General features: G+C 40.2%; 1 protein-coding gene across 6 annotated transcripts in view; it reads left to right on the top strand.

Moving 5' to 3' along the window:
* The window catches only part of dst (dystonin), a 642,458-nt gene that overhangs the window by 558,989 nt on the left and 67,822 nt on the right, over window positions 1-15,647 (top strand). For all 6 annotated transcript variants that reach the window (XM_043681258.1, XM_043681269.1, XM_043681284.1 and 3 more), the window contains 10 exons: window positions 1,841-1,942; window positions 3,933-4,034; window positions 4,194-4,367; window positions 4,705-4,860; window positions 6,446-6,643; window positions 7,698-7,826; window positions 10,743-10,904; window positions 11,623-11,778; window positions 11,890-12,096; window positions 15,107-15,226. In XM_043681258.1, coding sequence (XP_043537193.1) covers window positions 1,841-1,942; window positions 3,933-4,034; window positions 4,194-4,367; window positions 4,705-4,860; window positions 6,446-6,643; window positions 7,698-7,826; window positions 10,743-10,904; window positions 11,623-11,778; window positions 11,890-12,096; window positions 15,107-15,226 — 1,506 coding nt within the window. The remainder of the gene's footprint in view (window positions 1-1,840; window positions 1,943-3,932; window positions 4,035-4,193; window positions 4,368-4,704; window positions 4,861-6,445; window positions 6,644-7,697; window positions 7,827-10,742; window positions 10,905-11,622; window positions 11,779-11,889; window positions 12,097-15,106; window positions 15,227-15,647) is intronic.

Raw genomic sequence — 15,647 nt, 5'->3', positions numbered from 1 at the left:
CACAACAGACAAATGTGGCATACAACAACAACCAATCTCCTGCCAAGCAGCAACAGCAACATATTAATTTGTTTTCTTTCCCTCATTCTACTAGACTCTTGATTCCCTGTTATTCCCAATAAGATATTGGCCATGATGAGCCTATTGTAGAGGGCAGGCTGTTTTTTGATTCTGGCTCTCTTCTGGAAATAGTCTGAGGTGCTGAATTTTCCTTTTGTTTAGCCAGGTGGGAGTGGGAGTGCTTACCTATTTCTGATGACACATTTGTGAGGTTTTATTTCATTTTGTAGATCATCTGTCATGACCAGCAAAAGTGCTTTACAACAAATGAGGTAGTTTGGAAGAACAGTCACTATTGGAATGGAGGAAACATGACAAGCCAATTTGTGCATAGCAAGTCTCCATAGATAATAAAGTTCTGGTGACCAGATAGAAGATAAATATTGGCCAGGACACAGACCATACTCCCTGTCTCTTTATAATTACTACCTGCCAAATCTCCCGAGGGGATCTCATTTTAATGTCACAATGAGAGACAGCGTATCAGCTTTGCAGCACTCCCTCACTACTGGACTGCAGTGTCAGCCTGGATTATGTGTTTAAGTCTCTGAAGTTGGTCTTGAAGATGCAACTTCCTGACTTTCATGCAAAAGTGTTACCGACTTGGCCACAGACGAAACATTGATGTAAAAAAGCCCCCAAGCTGATTCGGTCCACCGGTTACTTAGTGCATAACTACACCATTAGGTCATGTAACCAAGTAGATTTCCAGACACAATCTTTGGGTTGAGCTGAATCAGGTTATCTCAGCATGAGGTCAGGATAATCGCCCTCAATACTCCTCAGGAGAGGCAAAGCAACTTGATTTCGATTTCTGATTGGCATTGGCACCCACTGACCACAGCTGCCAGTCTATTGCCTCCACATTGAGCTCAGTTTCAGCTCTGAAATCCCTCTGTATGATTAGTTAATTAACATTCACTGCAATGAATGCAAGCTGGTAACATTTTCTACTCAGCAAAAAGAACCTTCCACATCCATCAAAGTTTCACCTGCACATCCACCAATGTCATTTATTGTATCCATTGCTCCCGATGTAGTCTCCTCTACATTGGGGAGACTGGATGACTCCTCACAGAGCACTTTAGGGAACATCCCTGGGACACCCGCACCAATCAACCCCACCGCCCCGTGGCCCAACACTTCAACTCCCCCTCCCACTCTACCGAGGGCATGCAGGTCCTGGGCCTCCTCCACCGCCACTCCCTCAGCACTCGACGCCCGGAGGAAGAGCGCCTCATCTTTTGCCTCAGAACACTTCAACACCAAGGCATCAATGTGGACTCATTTCCCCTCCCCCCACCTTACCACAGTTCCAACCTTCCAGCTCAGCACTGTCCTCATGACCTGTCCTACCTTCCAATCTCCCTTCCCACCTATCCGCTTCACCCTCCCCTCTGACCTATCACCTCCATCCCCACCCCCATTCACCTATTACACACTTAGCTACCTTCTCCCCAGCCCCACCACCACCATTTATCTCTCCACCCTAGGGGCTTCCTGCCTCTATTCCTGATGAAGGGCTTTTGTCTGAAGCATCAATTTTCCTGCTCCTCGGATGCTGCCTGACCTGCTGTGCTTTTCCAGCACCACTCTGATCTAAACTCTGGATTCTAGCGTCTGCAGTCCTCACTTTTGCCAAAAATTGACATTCAGGAATAGTGAAATGGGATAGGATACAGGGAGGAAAATGGGCCTGGGAGGTTTTTTTTTTAGCAGTTATGGCTTTTTGCTTAAAAGTATGTTAAGGTTGAATATGTTGTCTGTTTTCTATTTGTAGCTGAATTGTACCTGGGACATTCTGAACAAGGCATGGAAAGATCGCATTGACAGGCTGGATGAAGCAATGCAGGAGGCTGTTCAGTTCCAGGATGCACTACAGGTAAAATGGTTTGATGTTGTTATCCAGCTTGTATATCCGGAATAACAAAAAAATTTCCATTTAAATATAAAATCAACTGACTACGAAAGTTTTCTAACAGGATAAAGAGAAACTACTTTACAGGTGCAGTCATATGAAAGTAATACTTTTTAACTCTGCGGCTTGTGATAATTTGTGATAATGCGTTAAAATTCTTACTCTTTGTTGCTTTTGAATTGTAGTCTATAATTGCAGTGACCCGTGATTCCTCTGAATATATTAAATCTCTAAGCAATACAGTCTCTGGACAGTACATTATAGGGCAACATGGATGAGTCAGGCCGAAGTACCTGTTTCCATGCTGAATGACTCTATGAGAAGAAAATGCAGTGGAGAGGGTTCCTCACTGATATTGAAGCTTGCCACATCACCACCCATCCAGCTAAACGAATGGGCAGGAATTTGGGTGGAAATTTCAGCCATGGAATCTTCCTCTCCAAATTATTATGGACCAGACTAAACCCTCTCAAAATCAGTTAAAAAGACAGCCTCGACCCCAACATCTTATTTTTAAAAGCATTGAGTTCTGCATGCAATTTGATTTGTCAGATTATTGGATTTGATGCCAACACACTTTATTCTTACACTGTAGTTAAAATACAAACAAAAGAAAGAAGAATTGAAGTAACTTATCTCTATTGGAAAACTTAGCAATAATACATTATTTAGCTACTAAACAGTAACTGTTCCAATATAGTAACAACCCATAAACACATCCTTGGCAAAGACAAATTCAGTAAAATAGATTGTCTCACATGCAATTTGCATGCCAGGAGGAAAGAACATCAAGAGAATCTCACCCATTCGTGCTGCTTCTATTGCTCCAACTTTTTTAAAAAAAGCTAGCTACATTGCTAAGCTCAGAGCAGACAGCTCGACTCCAAGCTTACCACACTTGCTTTCAAAAGAAACAGAGCACAACAAATCCTTCTTAAAGGCACATCTTGTACCAAAATAGAAACCCAGCTAATCCCATTCTGACAGATACAGTGACAGGAAAATCCAGCCTGTAGTCTGCACTTCAGTTCAGGAAACCCGTCTTCGGGTGGAAATAACTGCAGCCTGAGAAAATTGAGCAAACCTGATCCTGATGACAACCTGTTTGAGATTTGAGTTCCTTTTCAGTTTTTGGTGATTTTGATTTGATTCTGAGACATCCAGGTCGAGACAAGTTTTAAACACTTAAAAAAAATTCAGTTAACTCCAATCCAGCGAAATATTGTTACGGATCTGGGTGAGGTTCCCAAATATGTTACAATTCACTTAGGGTCCAGGTTGTAAAAGTAGATAGAATTAAAATCCCAGTTCCTAATTCATAGAGTAAATTCACAAGATTCAATGCTTTATACAAATGAAATAAATTTTACTGTGCAGGAATAGTATGATGGAACACACCACAAACCATACATTTACGAACAAACATGACTAAAGCAGATCCCAGTAATTTTCTTCATGGTGGCACAGTGACTCAGTGGTTAGCACTGCTCCTTCACAGCGCAAGTGACCTGGGTTCGATTCCACCCTTGGATGACTGTCTCTGTGGAGTTTGCATACTCTCCCCATGTCTGAGTGGGTTTCCTCCAGATACTCTGGTTTCCTCCCACAGTCAAAAGGTGTGTAAGTTAGGTGGATTGGTATGCTAAATTAGCCCAGGGTGTCCAAGGTTGTGTAGGTTAGGTGTGTTAGCTATGGGAAATGTGGGGTTGCAGGAATAAGGGAGAAGGATAGTCCCTGGGTAGGATGCTGTTTGAAGACTCAGTGTGGATGTGTTGAGCAGAATGGCCTGTTTGCACATTGTAGGAATTCTAAAAAATAAACTCCCGTCCAAGCATCAGTAATCACTGCAAGCCACAAAAATCCTTTAAAACTCTGCCTCAGCCTACTGCAGTCGGATATTATATTGGATATGCTGATCCCAAAATATGTCTACTGTTTTCTATTTTAAATTCAGGCCATGTTTGATTGGATGGATATTGCAGAGACTAAGTTAAATACTCTACCTCCAATTGGTACAGATCTTGAAACAGTGAAGCAACAAATTGCTGAACTCAAGGTACGTATATCTATTATTTGCAGCTGTGTAGATGAACAGCATTGAAGATCAGTGTCAGTTATGGTTTTAGTAGTTGCTAAATTTGTGTGAATTTGAAAGGAGCATTGTCGACACAGATGCAGATCCTGTGATATTTGTGCATTTCTGAATTTTTACCAGCAATTTAAGACCGAGGCATACCAGCAGCAAATAGAGATGGAACGACTGAACCATCAGGGAGAACTGTTACTGAAGAAAGTGAGTGAAGATGATGACAAGCGTGTTGTACAGGAACCTCTTCATGAGTTGAAACATCTCTGGGAAAATCTGGATGAGAAAATTGTCAACAGACAAGTAAGTATGTCTGTGATGCCCTCGGGACCAATGTATGTTAACCATCCCATTCCCCCAAACACCTTCTCATCTTAAAAGGTACAACCTAAAGTATTATCTATTACCAAACTCTATACCTTTTAATATTGGGTATCAAATTGAAGCTAAAGTGATCATTATAATGCTTACTCTTGTGTCTGAGTGATTTAACAAATGAAAAATTCAGTTATCCCTTGAAATGGCACCTAATTCGTTCCAGATTGAACTTGCACATGTTCATTTTGATTTTAATGATTCCATAGGTTTAAGTGGTGTCGAATACATTGTGATAAAATTGCTAATTCATTTGTAACTGCAGCATAAACTGGAAGGTGCTCTGTTAGCTCTGGGGCAGTTCCAGCATGCCCTGGATGAGCTGATGACTTGGCTGACCCACACCGAGGAGCTACTAAATGAACAGAAAGCTGTTGGTGGAGATCCCAAAGCCATTGAAATCGCAATTGCTAAACATCACGTATGTAATGCAATTTTTCTGTATCACTGGCATTTCAGTTTGACTTTTTAAGTCTTCAATTGTCAGAATAACATGCAATTTGCCATCTTAAGTTCTTTGTCGGAAGACAGGCCCTTGATGATTATTTGCTGAATCACACAGCGAAGTGCTTAAATATTTACTCTGGATCGGGATGAGAAGGCAGCCCCTAAGTCTACCTCAAACAGAACAGAAATTCAACTTCTGAGTTGTTGTTGTCAATCAGAATCGCAGGCTGGCCATTTAATATAATTAACCTTTACCCCCCTAAAATGTGAATTGCATCCTTGCAATTTATGTAATCAGTTAATTATAGAATAATACAGCATAGATGGAAGCCATTCAGCCCACTGTGCTAGCTTTTAGTGCCAAAGTCCCTGATTTTTGCACCATAATCCAATTCCCATTCAATTTGCTTTTTTAAACCAACAACCTGGTTGCTAATGTGTTCACAGTTTGTCCTGTCTAAAATCCAGTATGTTGATTCATCATCTCATTGATTTAAAGTGGTGTTGCTTCACTCTGTTCTCAAACAAGCAGTGTGACAGAGTCACTATAACATTTGACCTGGTAATGGATGAAATGGGCAGTGCAACCTATGAGCCTATCGATGTTACAGACAGTAAGAATAAAGAGTGCTGGGAATGCCCAGCAGGTCAGTCATTTCCTAAAAGAGGAAACATCACAGATGCTAGGTCAGGGAACCAGAGGAACTGAACATGATGGGAAGGAATCCCAAAACCTTCTCAACCATTTCACTTGTGTTTATAATGTTTTGCTATTATATATTTGCATATGTATTTTAATGTGGCAAACAGGCTTTTTTATGAAGGAAAGGGAAAGTGCAACAATGCATTGCTAAATTATTTTAATGGAAGTTTTCTGCGACAAGTTGTCCACTTAGTGTGCAGTTTTAGGAAACAAGGTCAGTATAGCTGGTATTGTATTTTCAAGAAGTAACTATGCCTTATACTCCCAGCTGAGTGCTTTTATGTCACTCCAACACTGTGTTTTCAGTACAAGTGCAAGCAAAAGCGAGAGATTAGGCCTGATCCTTGCAGAAGAGGCACTCCCTGAAAGAATTTGTTATTCTGGCTCAATTTGGAGTCCATTAAGGTTTAAGATTTAATTTGCATTGTACAAAGCTGAAGCAGCTTCTCACCAACATTTGTGGTGTGACTACCCCCAGCTAATTAACTGTTGGTCACTTTTTTTTTCTCATTACTTTTCACCATTCCTTTCTAATAGTAGAATTTGTTTTCAAAAAACATTTTTAATGTGTGCCTTAGCATTCACTGGCTACCAACTATGTGGTCATCCAAGAGCTCAAGCTCTGGAGTCCAGTGGTCATAAATACATCTGACTGGAGTTGCTGGATTGTGATTGAAATGCTGAGGCTGCTTTCTGCCCTGTTACTGAGCCCAATATTATCATTTCTCCAGTGCCCTGTTTTGAAGTCGCCAATTCAGAACCAAGTCTAATACTATTATTGACTTCTGTGATTCACATCTCATTGGACTGCCAGAGTCGTGACTTAAATCTGCTACAAATGCCTTTTATACTTTAGGTTCTACAGAATGATGTCCTCGCGCACAAGTCCACTGTGGAAACTGTGAACAAAGCTGGAAATGATCTGCTCGAATCGAGTGATGGGGAAGAAGCCAGCAGCCTGCAGAGCAAGCTAGAAATCCTGAACCAGCGCTGGAACAATGTCCTGGAACAAACCGAGCAACGGCAACAGCAACTGCAATCCTCTCTCATCCAGGTAAGGCAGGGTCACGAATTCGTCACAAGCTGGCTTGAGCCCAGACTGAAAGGTACTACAAACTGCAATTGCAAAAATCTTCACTGGGGCTTTAGGAATCCAACCTCTCAGGTGAACATGATGGAGAGCAATAGTAATGTATGAGGGTAAGATTCAGGATACTTCAGAACCAGTGATACAAATCAAAATTAATTCATAACTTTTAGTTTTGGGCTGGTTTACTATCACCAACTAAGAGAGAGGGAGAGAGATTCTGTTCCTGATTATATTACTATTGGAATCAATCAGGAAATGGTAGCTGAAAAATATTTAAATATCTAAAGAGGACAGACGTTGAATGTCTTGATGTCAAATCCTTTTTTCAACCCAGGAACTTTCTTTTTCTTCTCCCCTTTAGTTCCCCATAATAAAAGATGTCCCTGATAGCTTAGGGATGAACATCAATTCAGCTGCTTCTCACCAACCACTGGAAATATGGTTCTGACCTAGTTCCTTTCCTCTCGCACTGCTATTCGCTTTGCGCCATAAATGGAGACTGTTCGACCGTTGAGTCACTGCTGTCTCCCCTCGGAACAGTCCAATCAGTTCCACTCCTCACTCAATTACTGCAGCTCTGTATGTTTATTTTTCTCAAGTGCCCATTCAAATTCCTTTTTGAAAATGTTAGTTGTTTCCACTGTCCTCATGGGCAGCATGTTACAGGTCATTACCGTTCACTGTGTTTCAAAAAAAAAGGTTCTTCCTCACATTCCTGTGAGTCAAGTTTTTTCTCCCTTGGTCTAATGGCCTTCCTGGGTGAACTGACTATAATCCATGAGTAAAGATGAGCTATCAGACTGTCCCTTTCTTTGACACTACTCAGAGTTGCATTACCTTTGAATAAAAGTTGCCTTTGCTCGCCTTGGCTGCCCCCAGCATCACAGCTTGGACAAGATCTTAACTAAATTGCTTTCAGAGAAACTGCAGTTATCATTTAGGTTGCGGGGGTGGGATGATTTCTGTTTCTTATATCCTAGTCAGCTGAAGATTAATGTAGTTTCTTTATATTATATAGGCTCAAGGTTTCCAGAGCGAGATTGAAAATATGCAGCGCTGGCTGGTAGACATTGACCGTCAGCTGTCGGCATCAAAACCTGTTGGAGGCTTGCCAGAAACTGCCAGGGAGCAGCTTAACGTTCATCTGGTACGTATTGTTCAGTAACAAAACTGTTCAGATGGTTTAGTTACAGAACTGGAAGAATTTTGTGTGTCTATATAATGAACAGGAACAAAGTTGCATTACTTAATGACGACAAAAGGCTCTTGTGCTGAAAATATTGCTTTATTTGAATTGTGGGCTCATTGTTCTGGTGAACATCTTTGACTGAATTGTGAATCCCAGTCATGTTCTAGCATCTTATTGACTTCATAGAATCAATAATTGAATCCATACAGTGTGGAAACAAGCCATTTAACCCAACAAGTCCACACTGACCCGCCAAAGAATATCCCACACAGACTCATTCCCCAACTTTGTATTGTTCTACATTTTCCCCTGACTAATGCCCCTCACCTATACATCCTTGAGTACTATGGGCAATCTAGCATGGCCAATTAACCTGGCTTGCACATCTTTGGACTGTGGAAGGAAACCGGAGCACCCAGAGGAAACCCACGCAGACGTGGGGAGAATGTGCAAACTCCGTACAGACTGATGCTCAAGGCTGGAATCAAACCCGGTCCCTGGCACTGAGAGGCAGCAGTGCTAATCACTGAGCCACTGTGACTTGTGTTGAATGATGCTTCTAAAAGAGGGCAAAGTACCTAACACTGGCTTCAGTGGGACCCCATCTTTCAAGTTCCGTTTGTATAACTTGAAAAATTCTCTTGAAGATTGGAAAGCTTGCATTTCTCGTTATTATAGAAACTAAAACTTTTATTTATATGATTTGAAGATGCCGGTGTTGGACTGGGGTGCACAAAGTTAAAAATCACACAACACCAGGTTACTGTTTAACAGGTTTAATTGGAAGCACACTAGCTTTCGGAGCTCCGCTCCTTCATCAGGTAGTTGGCACCTGATGAAGGAGCGACGCTCCGAAAGCCAGTGTGCTTCCAATTAAACCTGTTGGACTATAACTTGGTGTTGTGTGATTTTTAACATTTATTTATATGAATGCATATTATACCTATTTTCTTCCATTGTAAGGAGGCAAAAAAAATACTGTTGTCAATTGTAACACAATTGTAACCTGAATCAGAAAATCATGGTTTAAGCCCGATTTCTGAGCCTTGAGCATGTAAATCTAGGCCATCAATCTAACTCTAATTACTGAACCAGTGAAGGTGCCATCTTTTGCACAGAAAGTGAAACCATGTGAAGGATTTCATGACATATGCGATGAAAAGAAGGAAGCGGTTTCCTAGTTGTCGATATGTACCATTCAAAAGTGTCATTAAAGATGATTTTTCAACATTTTTTCATTGATATTTGTGGGAATTTGCTCTGGTTAAATTAACTACCACATTTTATTTATTCTTTACTCTGTCAGGGAATGTGGGCATCGCTGGCAAAGCCAGAATTTGTTGCCCATCACTGATTGCCCTTGAATTGAGTGAATTACTTTACTGTTTAACAGGGTAATTAAGGATCAACCATATTTCTGTTGGTCAGGTATCACATTTAGGCAGGCCAAGTGAGATGGCAAATTTAGTTCCCTAAAGGACATTAGTGAACCAGATGAGTTTTCAACATCAATTTGATGAAAGTCAAATCTATAAAACTCTGAAAGAAAAAGCTAACCTAATAGAAACTACATAACCACCGTCAATTGTTATTTTAAAAAACCATCAAGTTAGCTGATATCCTTTTAAGGAAGAAAATCTGTCAATTTTATTTGATCTGGTTTACATGTGACTCCAAACACATAGCAATAAATGCTGGCATCACTCTGATTAGATAAAAACACAGGTCATTGAATTTGGAAAAAATGGAGACCATTCTATGAGCCAGTTAGACCACTCAGATCATAACCTATTTGCCCATCAGTGATCCATATCCTTTCCTACTCATACCCAACCAATCTACCAGTTTTAGCTTTGAAAAGTCCAACGACACAACCACCACCTCCCATCCCCTCCCTCGCCATAATTCACATCCTCTCTGAGGAACACTTCCAGATTTCATTCCTCATTTATGAGAATTTTTTTTTCTGATTTCAGTCCTCCATAGCCTGATTCTATTTCATTCTGACTACCCATCTGTCATTTTGAACACCTCACCTTGAAGGTCAAGGGCAGGAGATACATGGGAACATCATCACATGCAAGTTTTCCTTCAAGTCATATACAATCATGACTGGAAAATATATCGCTGTTCCAACATGGTCACTGGGTCAATATCCTGAAATTCTTTTCCTAACGGTGCTGTGGATGTTCCCGCACCATATGAAATGCAGCAAGGTTCAGCTCATAGCTACATTTTCCAGGGCAGTCGGAGTTATGCAATACACGCTGTCTAGCCAGAAATTCCTTCATCCTGTGAACATTTTTAAAAAAGGTTACCCCGCCTCCTTCTAAACCCAAAGGAATAAAGTCCAAGGCTATGCAATACGGTGAATATGTGCCTTTTTTGTTCAAGGTCAGAAGTGAACATAGATAAGTTATAACTAGGACTAGGACATCTCAGCTTAAAAATAACATAGATAAGTTATAACTAGGACTAGGACATCTCAGCTTAAAAATACGGGGTAGACCATTTAGGACAGAGATGAGGAGAAACTTCTTCACCCAGAGAGTGGTGGCTGTGTGGAATGCTCTGCCCCAGTGGGCAGTGGAGGCCCAGTCTCTGGATTCATTTAAGAAGGAGTTGGATAGAGCTCTCAAGGATTGTGGAATCAAGGGTTTTGGAGATAAAGCAGGAACAGGATACTGATTAAGGATGATCAGCCATGATCATATTGAATGGTGGTGCAGGCTCGAAGGGCAGAATGGCCTACTCCTGCACCTATTTCCTTTTGTCTAAATGAAGTATTCCAACTTGTTCTCAATGGTAAATGTGTAAACATGTGTATATGTGTGAACACTCACAATTAACAAGGTAATATATATGTTCATCTAGGAACTCTGTGCTGCATTTGAAAGCAAAGAGGAGATCTACAAGGACCTGATAAATAAGGGGCAGCTGAGCTATAAGGGTGTTGATGACAGTAACGTGGAGCAAGGCATCAACAACCTAAAGGAAAGATGGGAATCGGTTGAAGTAAAACTAAATGAACGAAAGGTACAACAGTGTGTATTTTACTAATGTGAAATGGTGTAAAAATGTTTCAAATTGTTTTCTCAGTTTTTAATACATTAAAGCAGTTTCTTATCCCTTGTTTTGCTGAATAATTTTCAAGTTCAATTAAAACAACAATTGCATTAATATAACATCTTTAATAATGTAAAGCAGCCCAAAGCATTGAGGCAATTTTTCATTTATAAGGAAACATGAAATTGAAAATGGAATTTGAATACTGAATAATATGCTTGGGTCATTGTAGACAAGAAGATGTTTCAGAGGTGGTAGTATGAAAACTTGCCGTTAAATAGGTGATCTCAGGTAGGGGAATCACAGAAATTGCTTCGCTGTGGGAAATGGAAAAGTGTGATGAAGTATAGAGAGCATGGACATTTCTGAGGAATAGATTGAGATATGTTGTTGGAGCAGAGTAGAAGGAGCTTTACCTGCATTAAACAGTGCTGTACCTAAATTGAGAGTACCTGATAAGTGGAAAATGTTCCACTCCTCGCTCCTGATACTCTTCACTTTAAATACAAAGTAAAGAGAAAGAACGAACAAGCATATTTTGTAACCTTGATAAATTCCAAGATGTCTCATAGGCAAATTTCTGAAGTGTAGTTCGTGTTGTAATTTGAGGAAAGAATAATGAGTGCTTTCAATGGACATTTAGCAATTATGAAGGTTGATCAATTGACCACTATCTCATTATGTGCAGGTTAAACTGGAGGAGGCCCTCAACCTAGCCACAGAGTTTCACAATTCACTTCAAGATTTCATCAATTGGTTGACCCAAGCAGAGCAAACTTTGACATTAGCTTCTCCGCCGAGTCTTATTTTGGACACGATTTTGTTCCAAATTGATGAACACAAGGTAAATGAGCTGAGATGAAGTTCAAGAAATGTCAAATTTTCTTTGAGAAAAAAAACTGATCTTTGCTGCATTGAACAAACACATTTTGCGATCATATTTCTCCATTTTCAGGTTTTTGCCAATGAAGTCAACTCACACCGTGAAAAAATAATTGAACTGGATAAAACTGGGACCCACCTGAAGTACTTCAGTCAGAAGCAGGATGTGGTACTCATTAAAAATTTACTGATCAGTGTTCAAGCTCGATGGGAGAAGGTTGTGCAGCGTTCTGTTGATAGGGGAAGAGGACTAGATGATGCAAGGAAACGTGCTAAACAGGTAAAGGAACTTACAGACAGTTGTATTGGAACAGGCTAAAATTATGTGTAAAACTTGTTTCTGTATCTTTGTCAAGTGGATAATAATTAAGTCAAAGTTTCTAGAGGTGTGATCTCCTAAAATGTTTAACAAGTCTAGCGTTTATATTCTTTATTACTAACTGCTGTCACTTTGATCATATAACACTAATGTACTTCTGAAGTGCTCAAGAGATCTTCTTTCTCTCTCCTGCCTCTGTTACTACATAGACTTCACATCAGAGAAAAAAAACTATTCCACCCAATATTTCTCATCAGCTTTGTCCCACCTTTCATTACCTAACCCTATCACCGTTTACTATTTTCTCTTTCATACACTTATATAGCTAACGAGTTTTGAGAAGATTTGTAGTTCGGGTTGAGGTTCTGGATGTAAGTTTGTTCACTGAGCTGGCAGGTTCGTTTTCACCGGAGGCTCATTGATGATGTTACCAAGTATGGTGAAGAACCGTCTGAAAACAAACCTTCCAGCTCAGTGAGCAAGCTTACATCCAGAACGTACATAGCTTTCCCTTAAATGTGCCATTGCTGTTCACCCTTTAAACCTTCTGTGTAATAGTAGGTCCCACCTTCTCATTGCTGTCTGGGTAGAAACATTTATTCTGAATTCCCTATTGGAATTATGACTGACTGTCTTATACTTATGATTGTGGATGCACTCACAATTGCCAAAGATTAAAGTGCATGAAATATCTTTGCTGCTTAATGGAAAATTCAAGTATGCACAAGTTCTAACTTCCTATTTGGATCAAGATGGTGAAAGAAATTTAAAGATAGAAGCCAAATTGCTGTTTAGAAGCGGGATCTGAGTTCACACACAACCTTTACCGTTGATGCTATCTGAATCCTTTGGGGAGATCAAAGAGAACAGCAGCAAGCAAAGTTGAGGCACACAGACAAATGGATGAGGTCATGGGATGAATTAATCAGGCTGTTCTCAATAGCAATTTGAGACAGTGTTCCTAATTCTGAATTTCAAACTGACCTCCTGAATGCTTGAACATTCAGGTTTGACTTCCTGGAGCCCTTAACCTTTCACTTTGACTTGTTCATCAACCTTTCAGCATTACACGGAAGTAAATTAAATAAACTGGAGAGGAAACAGTAAATTCAAAGTGAGATAACAGGAATATTTTCTCTTACAGATTATAATTTTATGATAACAGGTAGTTTTCCTATAACGTCATAGTTGTGTTCCCATGTGATGCCATGTTATAGAAAATCGTGGGGCTTATGAGGAAAACAGGGTTGGGGCGAACCACCAAAAATACATGTAAAAGTTGAAACAAAAATAGTAGTTAGCCTAACACAAACAATAGCACAATCTGGGTAAATTTTGACCTGTGATATGGTACTGTATAGTGCAATTCATCAGAATCTTCAACTGATTACTCAGTTGGCATCTATACATGCTGGCTGCACTACATTATAACCAGTCTTCTGATCCCATCCAGTGGTAACACTGCACAAGTCAGATCTTAAAATGAAATCTGCCTTGATAAATCAAGGGCTGAATCTTAATTTCTTTCGCTAATTGTCAGTTGTCAAGTTTCTCAGAGGGATTCACATCATGATGCTTGGGGACTTCTATCACCTTATTTTATAAAATCTGCCTGATTTATTAGCTACACCACCCTCTGCTGTTCCTCTCTCACCTTTGTAGCATGTGCCACTTCCAAAACAACTCACCACTTCCTAGATATTCCAGAATTAACCAACATCCATGGTGCAGCACCATCTTGAAAAAGATATTGTGCACCCAGACAAGAGCTGAGAGTCTGGAGTTGCCCTGCATGTTTCCTCACATTGGCCCTGGATATGGCAGACAATGGAACATTGGTGCCTGTCTTTGTGGGCAGTGACATGGAGTTGGTACTCATGGGGATGGGGTGATGCAGAGGTAGGACATCTTTGTCTCCCAGGCCAACAGAGAATGCTGTTCTACTGGAACCAAGCAAATCTGGTTTGGACTAGGCTTATCATCCAGACCAGTGCAGTCTCAACCATTTGAATGATCAGAATGTAGGAAAAAGATTAATGACCTTCTCCACTCTGCCAGTGAAAGTGCCACCATCTTCTCCTTGCTATCTCACACTCACTCTACGTCTGCTGCTGTATCCACAATTTCCTGTAAGTTCTTCCCCACTATAATCCTCACTAAGATCTGACCCTGACTAACCCTGAATCTTTTCTACATAGCCAACTCACCCGCTCAGGACATTTCCACTCATGCACCAAAAGTAACAGTATGCCACCCACCTTTCCCTCCTTCACCCACTATGTGCAGAGCTTCCTGACAATGACCATCCTGAGCAGCTGATCAACCATGTCCAAGCCCCTGTACTGGTATGTTATTGTAATTGGTTACCATAGTGATTGGTCACTGAAACAGATTCATATGAGTCTGCAGATATTCTTTAACATATTTTTTAAACGGCAGAGAAAAAAAGCTCTTAAACAACAAGCCAAGTTTCAAACTGTTCCTCAGCACAGTCCTTTTACTGATAATCAATTCCAATGAAATTTCACTCTTCCCTCGACTCTATAAGTTTTTAAATTAACAGATTGCTCCCAGCTTCTTGTCCTTAGGCTGTAGACACATTTTCATGGTGCTTTTCCAAGTCCACTGGCACAAACATTTCACAATGCCTTTCACGAAACTCTTCATGACAAAGCGCACATGCCAACACTTAGTGCTGGTAACACGAATCGTGTCGCAGCGAACGAGAGTCCGCTTTATAAAAAAAGTCGGCAATTCACAAATCTCATTTAATCAATGAGCATTATAGGAGAACTGCCTATAGTTTTAAATTGTTCGTTTTGGTCATTGAAGTCATTTTAATATTTGTTCTAATTGTTCTTTCTCATCTTCCACAAAATATTGTAAGCTCCTGGATGCTACAGGAGCCTTTCAAGTAAAATAGAATGTTATTTTAAAACAATATTGATTTTTTTCTATCAATTGACAATAGTTCCAAGAGGCATGGAAGAAATTGATGGAATGGTTGGAAGATTCAGAAAAAAACCTGGATTCTGACCTTGAAATTGCTAATGATCCAGACAAAGTGAAAATGCAGCTTTCCAACCACAAGGTAACATATATCTCAATTATTTATTAGAGGGTCAAAAGTATCTTTCTCTCACTCACTCACACGAGATGTTAAACTCGCTAAACACTAAGCAACACCTAAAAATAGATGATTTTTGGGAGCTTGTCAGCAAATTGGCTGCTGCATTTCCCACATTAAACCAGTGACTACAGTTTAAGAATACTACATTGACTGTAAAGAGTTTAAGGTGTGTTGAGGTTGTGATAGAACTATGTAAGTACAAGTGTTTCTCCTAAGCTCAAATAAAAAGAACTTACATTCATAATGTACTTTTCACATCTTCAAGATGCTGCCAACAACCAATGGGCTACTCTATAGTCAGAATATATGGCATCCAGATCCCACTAATCCCACTGAAGCTGTGTGTAATGTGAGTTAAAGCACACCCACAATAGTGTGCAAT

This window comes from Chiloscyllium plagiosum, chromosome 3 (genome assembly GCF_004010195.1).
Source record: "Chiloscyllium plagiosum isolate BGI_BamShark_2017 chromosome 3, ASM401019v2, whole genome shotgun sequence".
NCBI lineage: Eukaryota > Metazoa > Chordata > Chondrichthyes > Orectolobiformes > Hemiscylliidae > Chiloscyllium > Chiloscyllium plagiosum.
The sequence above is the reverse complement of the archived record's forward strand: the minus strand, read 5'-3'. Positions and strand labels throughout refer to the sequence as shown.